The sequence below is a fragment of the Lontra canadensis genome, unplaced genomic scaffold (assembly GCF_010015895.1).
Source record: "Lontra canadensis isolate GAN:19392208 unplaced genomic scaffold, GSC_riverotter_1.0 scaffold29, whole genome shotgun sequence".
Lineage (NCBI taxonomy): Eukaryota > Metazoa > Chordata > Mammalia > Carnivora > Mustelidae > Lontra > Lontra canadensis.
In genome coordinates, this window is record NW_022631023.1 from 14,108,102 (window position 1) to 14,121,856 (window position 13,755).

At 35.8% G+C, this 13,755-nt stretch overlaps 2 protein-coding genes across 2 annotated transcripts; both read left to right on the forward strand.

Moving 5' to 3' along the window:
* The first annotated feature begins 4,399 nt into the window (after window positions 1–4,399).
* Window positions 4,400–4,705, forward strand: LOC116872410 (keratin-associated protein 25-1). The gene has a single exon (XM_032865575.1). The coding sequence runs from the start codon at window positions 4,400–4,402 to the stop codon at window positions 4,703–4,705; it is 306 nt and encodes a 101-aa protein (XP_032721466.1).
* A 6,106-nt stretch (window positions 4,706–10,811) lies between these two features.
* LOC116872411 (keratin-associated protein 24-1) lies at window positions 10,812–11,573 on the forward strand. Its single transcript, XM_032865576.1, has one exon. The coding sequence runs from the start codon at window positions 10,812–10,814 to the stop codon at window positions 11,571–11,573; it is 762 nt and encodes a 253-aa protein (XP_032721467.1).
* Window positions 11,574–13,755: the final 2,182 nt, after the last annotated feature.

The following is a 13,755-nucleotide window of genomic DNA, read 5'->3' on the forward strand; positions in this document are numbered from 1 at the left end:
TTAGACTAGAGGAGCTCGGCACTTGCTTATTGCTTGTAAGTGGTGAGGGAAAGGCAAGAACAAGGCTGATATACTGATTGTTAGCTTAAGAAACCAGGTAGATAATTTTTCACTTACTAAGATGGGAAAGAACATGAGAGAAAATTTTGAGGAATGGAATCAGGAGCTCCACTGTGAATGCTAAATTTGGCTAAAAAGAACGAAAAGTCATTGAAGGCAAGATGTCAAATAAGTATCTGAAATTAAAGACAAATATTTTCTCTGTATAAAGAATATGAGATTTATTCAGGATTCAAAAATGTTTGTTGATCATCTATGGTGTTTAAGAAACTGGCAACTTGTGATGTTGATATGAATAAGACCTAGTCTCTGACCTTGAACAAGTCTAAGTTTTACACAATAGAGATGGTTTAAACAAATAGATTCAATATTATAAGTGCATTAATTTGAAAATAAAATTCTATAGAGGAAAGAAAAAGAAGGAAGGGAAGCGAAATGAAGAAAATAGTCTTAGCATTTATCTTCCAGAAATGACACATAGTTCATATTATTTGCCTACTTTTTCCCTTAGAATTATTAGGCTATTTTATTAAGATGTGGTGATGTCCTGGATAGAACTACGAAATCTTGGAATGAACATTATTTGCTCTGGGCCAAGATGATATACACATGACCAAAACAGTATTTCTAAGAAAGGACAAGTGAGGAATTAAGGAAGTGGAGTCTTTCCCTATCTCTGCATACAACCAGGACAATTAGGTCGATTTGAAAATGACTTCCAACTTTTATATTAACGTAGAGAGAATCAAATGGAATGTTTAAGACATTATGCATGGAAGTGAATACAAATATATTTTCACTTAGAATTATCTTTGAGATAGTGATTCTGGATCTACAATAAAATAAAGAATGTACCATCATTCCCAGAAGGCACAACAGAGAAAGTTGTTCCAGAGGGGAGAAGCTTGTGCAGTTTTTGAGATTTAAAAAGCAGGGTTTAGGACATTTTGAATATTTAAATAAGACTGAAATATGGGTGTTGTGGAGCAGAATAATGGACTCTAATGAAACTCTAATGAAAATAGTTCACTCTAATGAACTCTAAGGAAAAAATGGAGACTGTATTAGACTTAGGGACTCTAAATAAGATTTCATTAATTAATTGAAAGTGTTAATTGACTATTATGTGAGAATGAAAAAAACTCTTGATGTGATTTTCATTATTTTGTGCTATTTCATCATATCTTCAATCAATCATTTCTAACAAAAGATAGAATTTCTCAATTTTTTTTTTCCATTTCAGGCTCTTGAAGCTATATAGAGTTATTACAAATTTGAAGAAAATCTCTGTAGACATCAAGAGGAATTACAAATAATAAATTAGGATACATGCTAGTTAGGTATGTGTATCATACTCTCTTGCATTTGTCTTAAAAATGTGATATAGAGTTGGTGACACCAGGCTTCTCTCAGTTCCATGTCCTATATCTAACTTACATTTTAATTACTGATGATTAGTGATGGGATCACATTCAGCTTGATAACTGTAGCCTCAACCATGTCCCAGTTATCAAATACATTTCAATAGCAGTTCTATGAAGACCAAATCTATTTTTACTATGGACTAAAAAGAAAGATTTTAGTTATCTTTTTGAAACTCATATGCAGCATGCCTACATGCTGAGGAAGAGACTTTATAGACTACTGGGTTATCACTTCTTTTTGAACTTTGAAGGGAACAAAAGAAGTAAAGAGAATCTTGAACTAAATCATGAGGAATTTAGGTGTGACACACACCAAAAAACTATTTTGGTTGCGGGTTATCAAGGTGAGAGGAAAAATCTTTTTTGGAAGCAAATAAGAGTTTAAGAGATTTCATTTATCTGTAAAGGCTTAAAGCTCTTAGAGGAGATAAGCAATTTATCAAATAGACTTCTCAAACTCTCAGCTCTTGATGACTCAATATCCTGTGTTATTTTTACCAATAACAGGCCTTACACTAACGGGAAGTCATCTGAGGATTTCTTTGAGGAAGAATGCAGTATACTGACTTGGAAAATTCTCCACATGAGACATCAAATATTTCTTTCTCCACTACCTGAAACAAAAGAGAAAAAAAGTTGAAATTCAGGAGAGAGACCTTAACATTTCATCTGCACCAAGGTCATGCTCTCTGTGATGTTTTTTTTTAAAACGAAATACAACATTAAAAAAAAATATGTATCACAAATGTGCTCATAACTTCCTACTTCTCCTGTGTATGCTTGCATGGGTGTATGAGATCTCCTTACTTTTACTTGAAAAGCTATAAGCATTATAAAATATCTTTCCTCAAGGGGGAAAAAAAATGCATCAGTCTTCTAGACCCTTCAGTGGAGAATACAGAGACAATGGGCATTGGTGGGAAAAGAGGATTGTGCAGAGGGGAAGTGACTTCATGGCTACTGATGTCACTCATGCCTCTGTAAGGCCATGGTCTCCAAAGGAAAGCATCCACCAAAAGGATCATCAGATTGCTGCTTGGAATATTTACCTTTCTCCAGTTATTCCCAAATCCATCATTTTTTACCTCCTGAGTTGCAGCTTGAAAAGAGATATTTCTGGTTCTGGATGACTACCAACCCAAGGAAATAGATATCTGTAAGAATTAACTCACAGCTTTGGAAAACAACCCAAAATAAGGCCCAGAGATTGTTCCTTACATGGTGTCCAAGTTAGAACTATTCAAACATATTTCTTTTTTTTTTTAAGATTTAATTTATTTATTTGACAGACAGAGATCACAAGTAGGCAGAGAGGCAGGCAGAGAGGAGGAAGCAGGCTCCCTGCCGAGCAGAGAGCTCGATGCGGGGCTCGATCCCAGGACCCTGGGATCATGACCTGAGCCAAAGGCAGAGGCTTTAACCCACTGAGCCACCCAGGCACCCCTCAAACATATTTCTTAATGTGACATTAAATTATTTCTTAATGCTTGTTCACTTGAATTGTATGAAGACAGGTATCTTAGTAAATTATCTCAGGTGAAAACATTGTTAATTCTGTAATGCAAGTATACAACCTGATAACTTTTTAAAAAAATATTTTATTTATTTATTTGACAGACAGAGATCACAAGTAGGCAGAGAGGCAGGCAGAGAGAGAGGGGGAAGAAGGCTTCCTGCTGAGCAGAGAGCCCCATGTGGGGCCTGATCCCAGGACCCTGAGGTCATGACCTGAGCCGAAGGCAGAGGCTTAACCCACTGAGCCACCCAGGAGCCCCAAGCTGATATCATGTTTATCTTCTTAGCTGAATGCCACCAACAGACATGGATGATATTTTTGCTAGTAAAACAAAGTATGTCATGAGTGTTACACAAAATATCACAAACATTCCCTGAGTCTTTAGAAATCAAACTCAACTTTTACATATGAAGAATATCAAGTTGTCAAGGTGAAACTCTTTAAAACATACTTTAAGATGCTTAACTGAAATTAACTGTCAGGACAAATACATAGAGAACAACACCACATAATTAGATTTTCAGCTGAGTATTAAAATATGGAATAGTATGAGGTTTTCCATCTGGAAAATCCAATAAGTTTTGATATGTAGGATCTATTTCGGTACATTAAATACTTCCCCCAAGTATTGCAACATTAGGTCTCTTCTTCAAAGATGAAGACTATGCCTTCCGATGTTTTTTCCTGTGGATGATGACTGAGGTAAACATCTCCTCAAATGTACTCCCTTTAATCAAGCATTATTGAGGGGTGGGAACAGAAGCAAAACAGGCAAAGTACACAGGTGATTACATCATAAATTCTCGAGCCTGATAACAGAGGACAGATTAGGATGGCAGATACATAGGGCATGTAAACTGGACTTATTTTATAGAAGAGTGGGAAGTCATTTTCCCAGGCAGCACAACAATGAACTAATGAGATGTTATGATGCTAACTGATTTAAAATGTGGGTAGGAGGAGAGTCTGGGCATGTACCACCAGGGTATATAAGTAATCTGGTCTAGTTTCATGCAGATTTAGACAAGGTGCTCTTTGCTGCTTATCTGAAATCTTTACTTCAGATTCTACCATGACATCCAACGTTTGCTCTTCTGGAAACTATGGTTCTCCATCTCTTGGGAGTCACTGCCGCGTTCCTGTTACTTCATCTACTACTTTCTACACTGCTGGTATGAACTGTGGTGATAGTCTCTGCTTTCCCAGCCAAAACAGAACATGGCTCCTGGACAACTTCTTGAAGACATGTGGAAAACCTTCCAGCTACCAACAATCCAGCTGTGGGTCCACAACCTATGAAATTTCCTGCTACCCTTCTACTACATACTATGCTTCGAGGCCCTGCAGAGGAATCAGTTTTTTTCCCATTAGCTATCGCTCCAGATCCTGTCAACCACCAATGTATAACAGAGCTCAGAACTACTTGTCAAGTCGTTTCCACCCCCAGAACCACCTCTCTTATGGCTGTCAGTCACAGAACTTCATCTTCTGTGGGTATCGACCACTGAATTTTGTGTCCAGGGCCTGCCATCCTTTGAGATATCTCTCCTATGACTTTCAACCTATTGGTTATGTGTTCAGCAGCTTCAGACCCCTGAACTATGTGTCTAATAGGTTTCAACCTGTTCACTACATATACAACAGTTTCCATCCAGCTTGCTCCTTTGGGACTTGGCAATCTCCATTTATTAGAAGATCATGCTGAATTGTCATTCTAGCATCTTGCTAGAGAGCTTTGTCAAGAAGTATCATCTTCAGGTTGATGGATCGTTATGCTTTCAGTTCAGTTACTGTTTTAACCTATATTCTTACTTGATCAGATTCTCAGTGATTTTAATTGTTTGCTTATTTACTGGAATATTATTGCTACCAGGCTTCTTGATTTCTATGTCATTAACATATTCTTAAAAAAATGTTTTCATGGTTATCTCTAAATAAACTTACTTCAAATAATTCAGAAAAAAAGTTTTTCAATTCTTCATCATCCTTCATGAAGTTAAAGCCTCTTAGTTATACTAAACAAAATATATTTTTTAAAAAGAGTATCTGAAAAAAGCAAACAAGATAGATACTTTCAAGGTCCTGATTGAACATGTTATAACAGTTGAACATGAAATATGCATCTGCACTTTCTAACACTTAAACAGGGAATTATGAGGGTTCTTTAGTCAGAACAGACTGTGTTTTATCACACTAACCTGGAACTTCAAAATTCCAGGAGCTTGAAATCACAATGGTTTATCACTCATACACATTATTATTTCATGCCAAAATAATTCCCATTCTGGGATTCAGGAGTAGAGAGCCTTGACTATGGGAAATATTGCCAGTAGGGATAGAGGGAATATAGAAAGAGAATCACCTACCAACTTGATATATGTCTTTTAACATTTGGTGGAAGTCAGCAAGTTACAATGTTCACCTTACATAATGGTATAAACCACAAAGGGGTTACATAAACTTTAATTCTGATTAGTGGAAAGCACATTATATTTTCCTCTTGAATTAAATTTAACAAGTGCTTCCTTCACTCACTCATTGATTCTTACATAGAGAACACTTGGAAATTATTTCTTTCTTTTATATATGTATGTAACTAATTATTTCAGTTCCTTCATGTATTCAGTGAGAACTTGCTCTTCCTACAATATCTACCTATATCTCATATCTACCATACTGATACTTTCAATATGCCACCGTACCACTAAGATAATCAGTAATCTTCTATAAAGACAACTAAAAAAGCATATTATTTTCCCCATTTTTTACAGATAAAAAGAAGTCCAATAGGACAAACAGCTTTCCCAAAGACCCAGTTAAGTTGGATTCCAAAGACTTTTCTTTACTCTCCATATTATCTATAGCCTTTCTCATTGAGGTAATGACTAATTTAGAAGCTTTCAGAAGTTGTCAATAGCTTGACAACCATGACCTTCAACTGTAAAACTGTGAAGTCTAAACTGTAAACAAAACTATTTCTTCTCTGTCTCAGCCACAGTACACCCTTCTCTCTAGGATGCCAACTAATTTTAATGGTACATACACTTATGTCCTCTCTGGGAGTCTTATTTCCTATGTAGATGGTAGGAAATGTCCTCAACATATTAAATTTCTCTAAATTTTATAAGTACATATATATAATTTATATATTATATATAACATATAATATATATGTGTGTGTGTTTGTTTGATATATAACTTATACAGATTGTAACAAGTTGTCTAACCTAAGACTTAAGCCTCCTTTAGTGTTTTTTTCTTTTTCTTTTCTTTTTCTTTCTCTCTTTCTCATGTACTCTTACAAAATGCAATAGGTTTTAGATGAGATCCAATAATAATGATAATGAAAGTAATAATATGTAATAATAATAATAAAGACTGTAGGCTTGTGATAATGATAAAAGTTAACATCAACTACATAATAACCATATTTCATAAACTATGACTAACTCATTTGATCCTCAGAGTGATCTATGGAGAAAATACTATTGTTATTAACTCCATTTTGAAAATGTGGACATTGAGTTAGAGAAACGTTTGGTAGTAATTGATATTCTAAAATATTTAAAAGAATAGAATCTATGAAGTTTGAGTATTGAGCCCTTATTCTTAACAACTGTATATGCAGCTTTCTGGGAATTAGCTCATGACTACGGCACAGAAGAATATGAGTTAAAAAAGAGAAGTCATTATGGATCTATTGTCAAGAAAAGCATTTTTCTTAACTACGTGGGGTAGAACTGTCCATTTATGGCATTAACTTTTAGAAGAGGCAAGATTATTGCAGGACATCTCTTTGCAATATCAAAGTAAATTAGCAGTGAGAATATTTTTTTTTAGTCTAATGGGAGGCTAGATTTTTTTTTAAGTTACAGCTTTAGAAAATCAGAAGGAAAGTAACATTTGATTTGCATCTACTATGTGTCAAACACTCTCTTAAGTAACTTCACATTATTTATCTCATTCTGTCATCACAACAGTCCTGAAAAATAGGTGTTACTGGCTCTGGTTTTACATCAGAAGGTACTGAGGCACTGAGAAATAACAATTTTCCTAGGTCACACACTAATAAATATGTGTAATAGTACTTAGTAAGAGGGTGATTCATAACTCATGGAGGCATAGTCTTGACAGCTTCATCTCAAAATGTTTAACTCATTCACCAGTATCTCATTATATTCTTACAATGTTTTCCTTAAAATGTAAGCACAAATCAGACTCGCATTTCTATCTTGTCATGTTATTATTTTAAAAGTGCTTAATCTTCATTTACTCCTGTATCTTAAATTCTTAATTTTGCTCATTTGCCTTTCAGCTGTTGAAACAATTAATGATCTATGAAACCAACAGGGTAAATGTAGCTACAATGTCCACCACTTTAGGTTACCACTGCTAAATTTAAGAATCATTTCAACTCAATAGTTAACAATTTAATTGCTATATAAGTATGGTTTGGATACATTTTGCTTTTTTAAATCATGGGATCACTGTTGCATCATTGAATAGCACTAGGGAAAGTGGAATTAGAATACAAATATATATGTGGTGGCAAAAAAAGAAGATAAAAATTCTATCATGACTGAAAAGTCTAGAAGGTGACCTCCATTATTTTCTTTAAGGGCCATTTACTGGAAAATTTAGCTTTCTTTGATCTTCTGTGTTTACCCTAAAGGATTTTTAACCTTCGTAAAAAATGGGAAGGAGTTCCATAACTCTTTTTTAATGAGTTACAAGAAATCGGCTGCCACATTAAATAAAGGGATTTTGTTTCTTATTCTTCAGAAGGCATAAGAATTTCTCTGCATTATCTGATGGCTAGAAAGCTTATTCCTTGCATCTTAAACTTGCCCTAGATACAGAGCCCAAACTCTACGTAAAGACTAACTAATAGAGTGACCTAAATTCTTTGACATAATGTATTAGTTTCTTGTGGCTACTATAACATAGTTCCACAAACTTGGTGGCTTTACTCAAGAGAAATGTATTCTCTTGCAATTTTGGAGGCCAGAAGTCCAAAATCAGTTTCACTGAACTAAAGTTGAGATGTCAAAAGGGCTGATGCCTTTTGGAATCTCCAGTGGAAAATTCATTCCTTGCCTCTTCTAACTTCTCAATGTCGCCAGCATTCCTTCACTTATGTCAGCATAACTACAATCTTTTCCTCTGTCATCAGACAATGGCACCCAAATGACGATGGTTTTTACTTTCTGCTAAAACTTACCATTGTGATGAGCTTACTTGCTCTATTACTGATGCTATCAGCTTTGTGTCTTGCCAAGATGCAGACTAAAATAAAAGATATTTCTGTAGAAGTATCATTTACAGAATATGGTGGGTGAATGGGCTGTGATGATTACTTATGACAGTAATGGGTAAGTAAGAAGGTAAAACACAAAAGCAAATGAGAGGAGTTGATCCAACATGGATGGAGCTAGAGAATATTTTGCTAAGTGAAATAAAGCAGACAGAGAAAGACAAATACTATATGACTTACTTATATGTGGAATCTGAAAAACAAAACAAAAGAATGGTTAAATAAACAAAAACAGACTCATAAATACAGAGAACAAACTTGTTGTTGCCAGAGGAGAAGGGCCTAGGGGGATGAGTGTAGTCAGTCGGTGAAGGGAATTAAGAGGTACAGACTTCCAGTTGTAAAATAAATAAGTCAGAGGGATGAAAAGTAAAATATAGACAATAAAATTGTGATGACCTTATATTATGATGGATAATAGCTACACTTATTCTGGTGAATGTAGTGTAATGTACAACATTGTCGAATCACTATATTGCACACCTAGAACTAATATAACATTGCATGTCAACTATACTTCAATTTAAAAAAATGAAAAGAGTTGAGCTAACTTTACCTTTGCAAATCTCAACATTTGATTAATTAGAATATGTTGTACCAAATAAATTTAAATATGTCATAAAGCCTCATGAGGTGAATGTTGGTTATGCTATGTAATGTTCTACATATTCTTGTTGGATTTACACTAGTGTGAATGATATTAATTTAAAATACTACTGAATGCTAAGTTGTTTTTTCCCCTCAAATCTATCTGAAGGAAGCCTAAAAGTAAGACTAGAGATACCAAAGAGAAATGCAGAAATAATGCTGCATCAATGTCTGGACTCTTCTATATAGGACTAGGATTCAGTAGCTCAGTGCAAAGTTGACCATCAGCTTCTTTACATATTTTATTTCTTCTGCCATTTCTGCACATCTTTGCACAAAATCCCAGGACACTCTGTAGCCAAACAATTTACTGAAAATATGGTTTCCTGATCCTGACCCTTTTCACTTGAGAGACACATCACAAAACAGCAAAATCTGTTTAATAAAGAGTTGCTTACAGAATAAACCCATCACCTTATAGAATAAATACTAAGGGAAGCATGGAGAAAACTCAGGTTGAGAAAAATATTTGGAGAATTGGTGTGCGTTTTAAAAATTTAGCCGAGAAGGAGAGAATAGGAAGAGAAAATATAATTGTCTTCTGTAAGGGTAGTGTCTTTGAAAAACCATCCTTAGAGCTTATCTCACCTGAATAAGTTGGTGCTGTCCTCTGTCTGAACCCATCTGTGTTAATAAATGCATTCCTGTTTCCAATTCAATGTAGGCTGTAAGTTTGAATTATAGTTTATATTTTCAAGAACAAAATGTCAATTCTTCAGCTTGAATTAAAATCTTTAAAAAAAATTCCATCAGCTTTCACCATAAGGAGCAGAAAGTGTTATTTAAGATATACAGTACCTATAGGAACTATATGTTATTCAAATAAATTTTTAAACATAGTTATTCCCTTTTGTGGGTATAGACAAAGAATAACTTCAACACAAGAATGAAATAAAGTTTATGTGCAAAAAATGCAAATCAAGAATAAATAAAACTTATGTTGGGAGAAATGTAGAAAAATGTTATACATTTGGCAGGAATTGGGTTTTACAGCTGAGACAATGGAATGTGTGATCTATAATCTCAGTCAGTTAAGAAGGCATAATCTTGAGAAACTGGCCTTCTTTGATACTACATATGACAGAAACTCTTTAAGAAAGAAATCTCAGAAAAATCTTGGTTACTTAGCAACCACTGACCCACAAGTACAAGTTAGGTCACTAAATCTCACATGGGTTACCGTGAGTTTTACAGGGGGTATTCTCCAAATATGTCAGATGAGAAGGCAACACCAATACATGACCTAGCACAGTTAAGAGCATAGTACATATTTTGGGGGACCAATTCTTTCTCTTAATAGTTCAATGCTTTATCCTCTTTTTTAAGTAACAGTATTGACACAGCCCAAGTATTTGGCTTAGTTCACAGTATAGGATTAAGTTCTATAGTATCTTGCCTGGTCAAAAGAATGGAAAAGTACAGTATCTTGCCTGGTCAAAAGAATGGAAAAGTACGGGTTCATTGTTTTGCTTGAACCCTTGTTAACCCTTTAATGACTATGCAGCAGAAGCCTACAGACACGTGAACTCCTGTGAACCACCGATTGGCAGATGCGAGTTTGCTTATTAACGTTAAAATCACTATTCGCTGAAGCTATGGCCTATGGGTGATGGGTGATGCTCAACATGGCGATTAGAAATACTTTGAAGAATCAAAATAAACTTATTTTTATAGGAGTGTGAAGACGTCAGAGGCTGTAGCTAAACAACTCACTAATAAGATGTTGTTGTGTTGTTGTCCCAGGCAGGGAGAAGGAAGAGAGTCTGGGGAGGCTGCAGACAATGCCCAGGAAAGATATAAAAAGTCCGTAGGCCATAGTATCACCATACTTCCAACGCCATCACTGAACATGCAGTCAGGCTCCATGTCTCTTCTGGGCTGCTCTGGGGAATGCAGTGATAAATCCTACAGAACTCACTGTTATATGCCAGTGACTCCTTCCGTTGCACTTTGCTCCAGTGATGTAAGCCCTACTTTTGGGCTCTGTTTACCCAGTAGCTACCAAGGAAATCTTTGGCTTCTGGGTAACTGCCAAGAAACCTATGCTGAAGCACCAAGCTGCGAATCTCCTAGCTGTGAGCTCAAGATCTGCACCACAAGTTGTGACCCGTCAAACTCCTGTGTGCCCTGCAACTCTCCAGCAGTGGGCCAAGCCTGCAGTACCTGTGAAACCGCCAACATTGGACCTAACTCCAGCTGCAACCCATGCACTCAGACCAAGGGGTATGTATCTTATTACTACAAACTCAGCCAAAGTCCATCTAAAGCCTGCCAGACCTTCAGCAATGGCTTCAAGGGCTTTGGGCAACTTAACTGCTCGTCCAACCGTTTCCGTCTCCTAAACCACTGTAGAGTGGGTAGTTTGGGTTATAGAGGCTGCCAAAATCTTGCCTTCATACCCAGTGGCTTCTCACCATCATGTTATATTTCCAGAAGCTGCCAATCCCAAAACTGTTTAGTGAGAAATTGCCGATATCCAAGTTATGGACCAGTGAGCCGCCAACCGCTGAGATATTTTTCTAGAAACTTCCAGTCTCTGAGCTGCATTCCAAGTACCTTTCCTCCTCTGAGGTATTTATGCAGTGGTTGTAGACCTCTGAGTTGTTATTGAATAATGTGTTGCATTTGTAGCTACTGGGTATTGTAGCAGATTCTGACTAGTAGTCATCTTCTCTGATATTCGGCTCAGTTACTTCACATGTCTTAAGAATCTTGTTATATTAACCTCAAATACAACTCCAGGACTTATCAACCACAACCATGATAATTTACTAGCTTTTTTTTCTTTGTTGCTCTGTTAATATCCTTTGTGTTGAGGGCTGAACCTGAAGGTGGTATTGTTTCTGCGGTTCACTACAATGGACAGACTGAAGAGATTCCACATAAAATACGAATATTGTCAGCTTTCTGATGTTGGCTGTCATTGTCCCTTGTCTGCCACGGGGAATATCCCCTACCTTCTTGATGAAGAAAAGACTTTTTGGTTTGACTGATGATTCCAGCACATTCTTTCAGAATGTTTGCTTTTTATCATTAGTCTTGTGGACTGCTTAACTAGCATGTTGCTAATGAGCTAAGAGATAGCATTACCTTAAATATGCTATGTCCAGCTATTGCATCCATCCCTACTGACTGATTATCAGGATATGCAAGCAGCAGTGCTCAACTCAAAATCAGAAGACCTTCAGCCAATCTTCTCCTCCAAAGAAGCCCCAAAGCCCTCAGTTGGATGGCATTCAACTTTGGTTCCCAATGCCTAGGAGAGAGCCTTGGGAGTAGCATCAGCACAAGAACTGTTTGTTGAAAGAATGACAAAATAGTCTTATAGATTCTTCATGATTAGTGATGATCTATGTTTGTGGTTCTGCTATAATCCTCCCCTGCTGAATTATTGCTTTCTGACTCTAGAAAAGGTTCTGGTTCATAGTTAATAAACAAATATCTATTGGGAAATAATGTTTTACATTATGCTTTATTTCATATTCACTGAAGTTTTATCCATGTTCTGGGCAATATGCATAACATTGTGGAAGCACTAGTTTCCTGTCATTTAGTTTAATAGCCTAATTAAAAATATGAAAAGATAGAATATGAATTCCTAGGATTTTATTTGTTTTGTTTTGTTCTATTTTTAACACATTGAATGGCATTTCTCTCAGAGTGTCTGTGATTGGTATATCTGTAGAAAACCAGGAGAAAACATAAAATAAATGAATTTAGTGCAAATTATATAAAGCATTAAATATATTTCCCTGCACAATATGTGTATCTATCGGTTTTGTAGATAAAGTTTGGGGTTTGGAATAGATTTAATATTGAACCCTGAGAGAATTGATTTAACCTCTAAAAAGTTCTCCAAAAAGTGAAAATAAAATCATCCATCTCAGTGGTTCAAAAGTAACATTTATCCTAAGAATTTTGGTAAATAAAAAGCAAATCATGTTTGCAGTCAAATAAAGTGGGCTGTGGAGATGAGTGTTAACCAGAGATTGGATGAATGGAAGAAGGTCATCAATATTAGAAATCCAAAATTAAAACTCTTGAAGCCTTCAAAAGGGGCTACCATTTTACATATTCAGTAGTCCTACTATATATAAGAAAGGCTTATGGAAGGAATATGAATCGTTCACTCCTGCTTGAACATGTCTGTGGACAATCAAGTCACTCCTTGGTGAGTTCATTCCATTTTCAGAGAGTACTATTTGTTGAAAATTTCTTCTTTATATTGACACAAATTGAATTGTTCTTAGCCACTATCCATTGACTGAATAGGACCAGTTTAATTCCTTTAACCCTGAACAGGTGTTGAGGTATTTGAAAATAATTGCTGTGTGTCCCAGATGAGTATTCAGCTGTCCAAACTAAACATACAGCCTTTCTCTTTGCAAACTTTAATAGAAAACTTATTCTTTGAAGCATCAAATGAGATTCTTTGGGGGATATCAAGATTTATAGATCCTATTCTCAAGAACTATCCAGAGGAGTAATATACTGAAACAAACAATACTTCAACCATTTTGAGTACAATATAAAATGAATCAGAGGGAGGACTCTAACAGGAGAATTAGAGAATACCTTGTGGAAGAAACAGCATTAGAGTGATACCTGAATGTGAACGGACTGGGGGATGTGTATGTAATGAGGGAACAGGAGGGTGGGGGCAAGAGATACATTTAAAAAGATGCATAGATTATTTTGACCCAAGGGAAGGATACATAAACTCATCAGTGGGGGAAAAATTGGGAGAAAATATGAGACATTGGGTTAAATAAAAACAAACAAATAGTTATAAA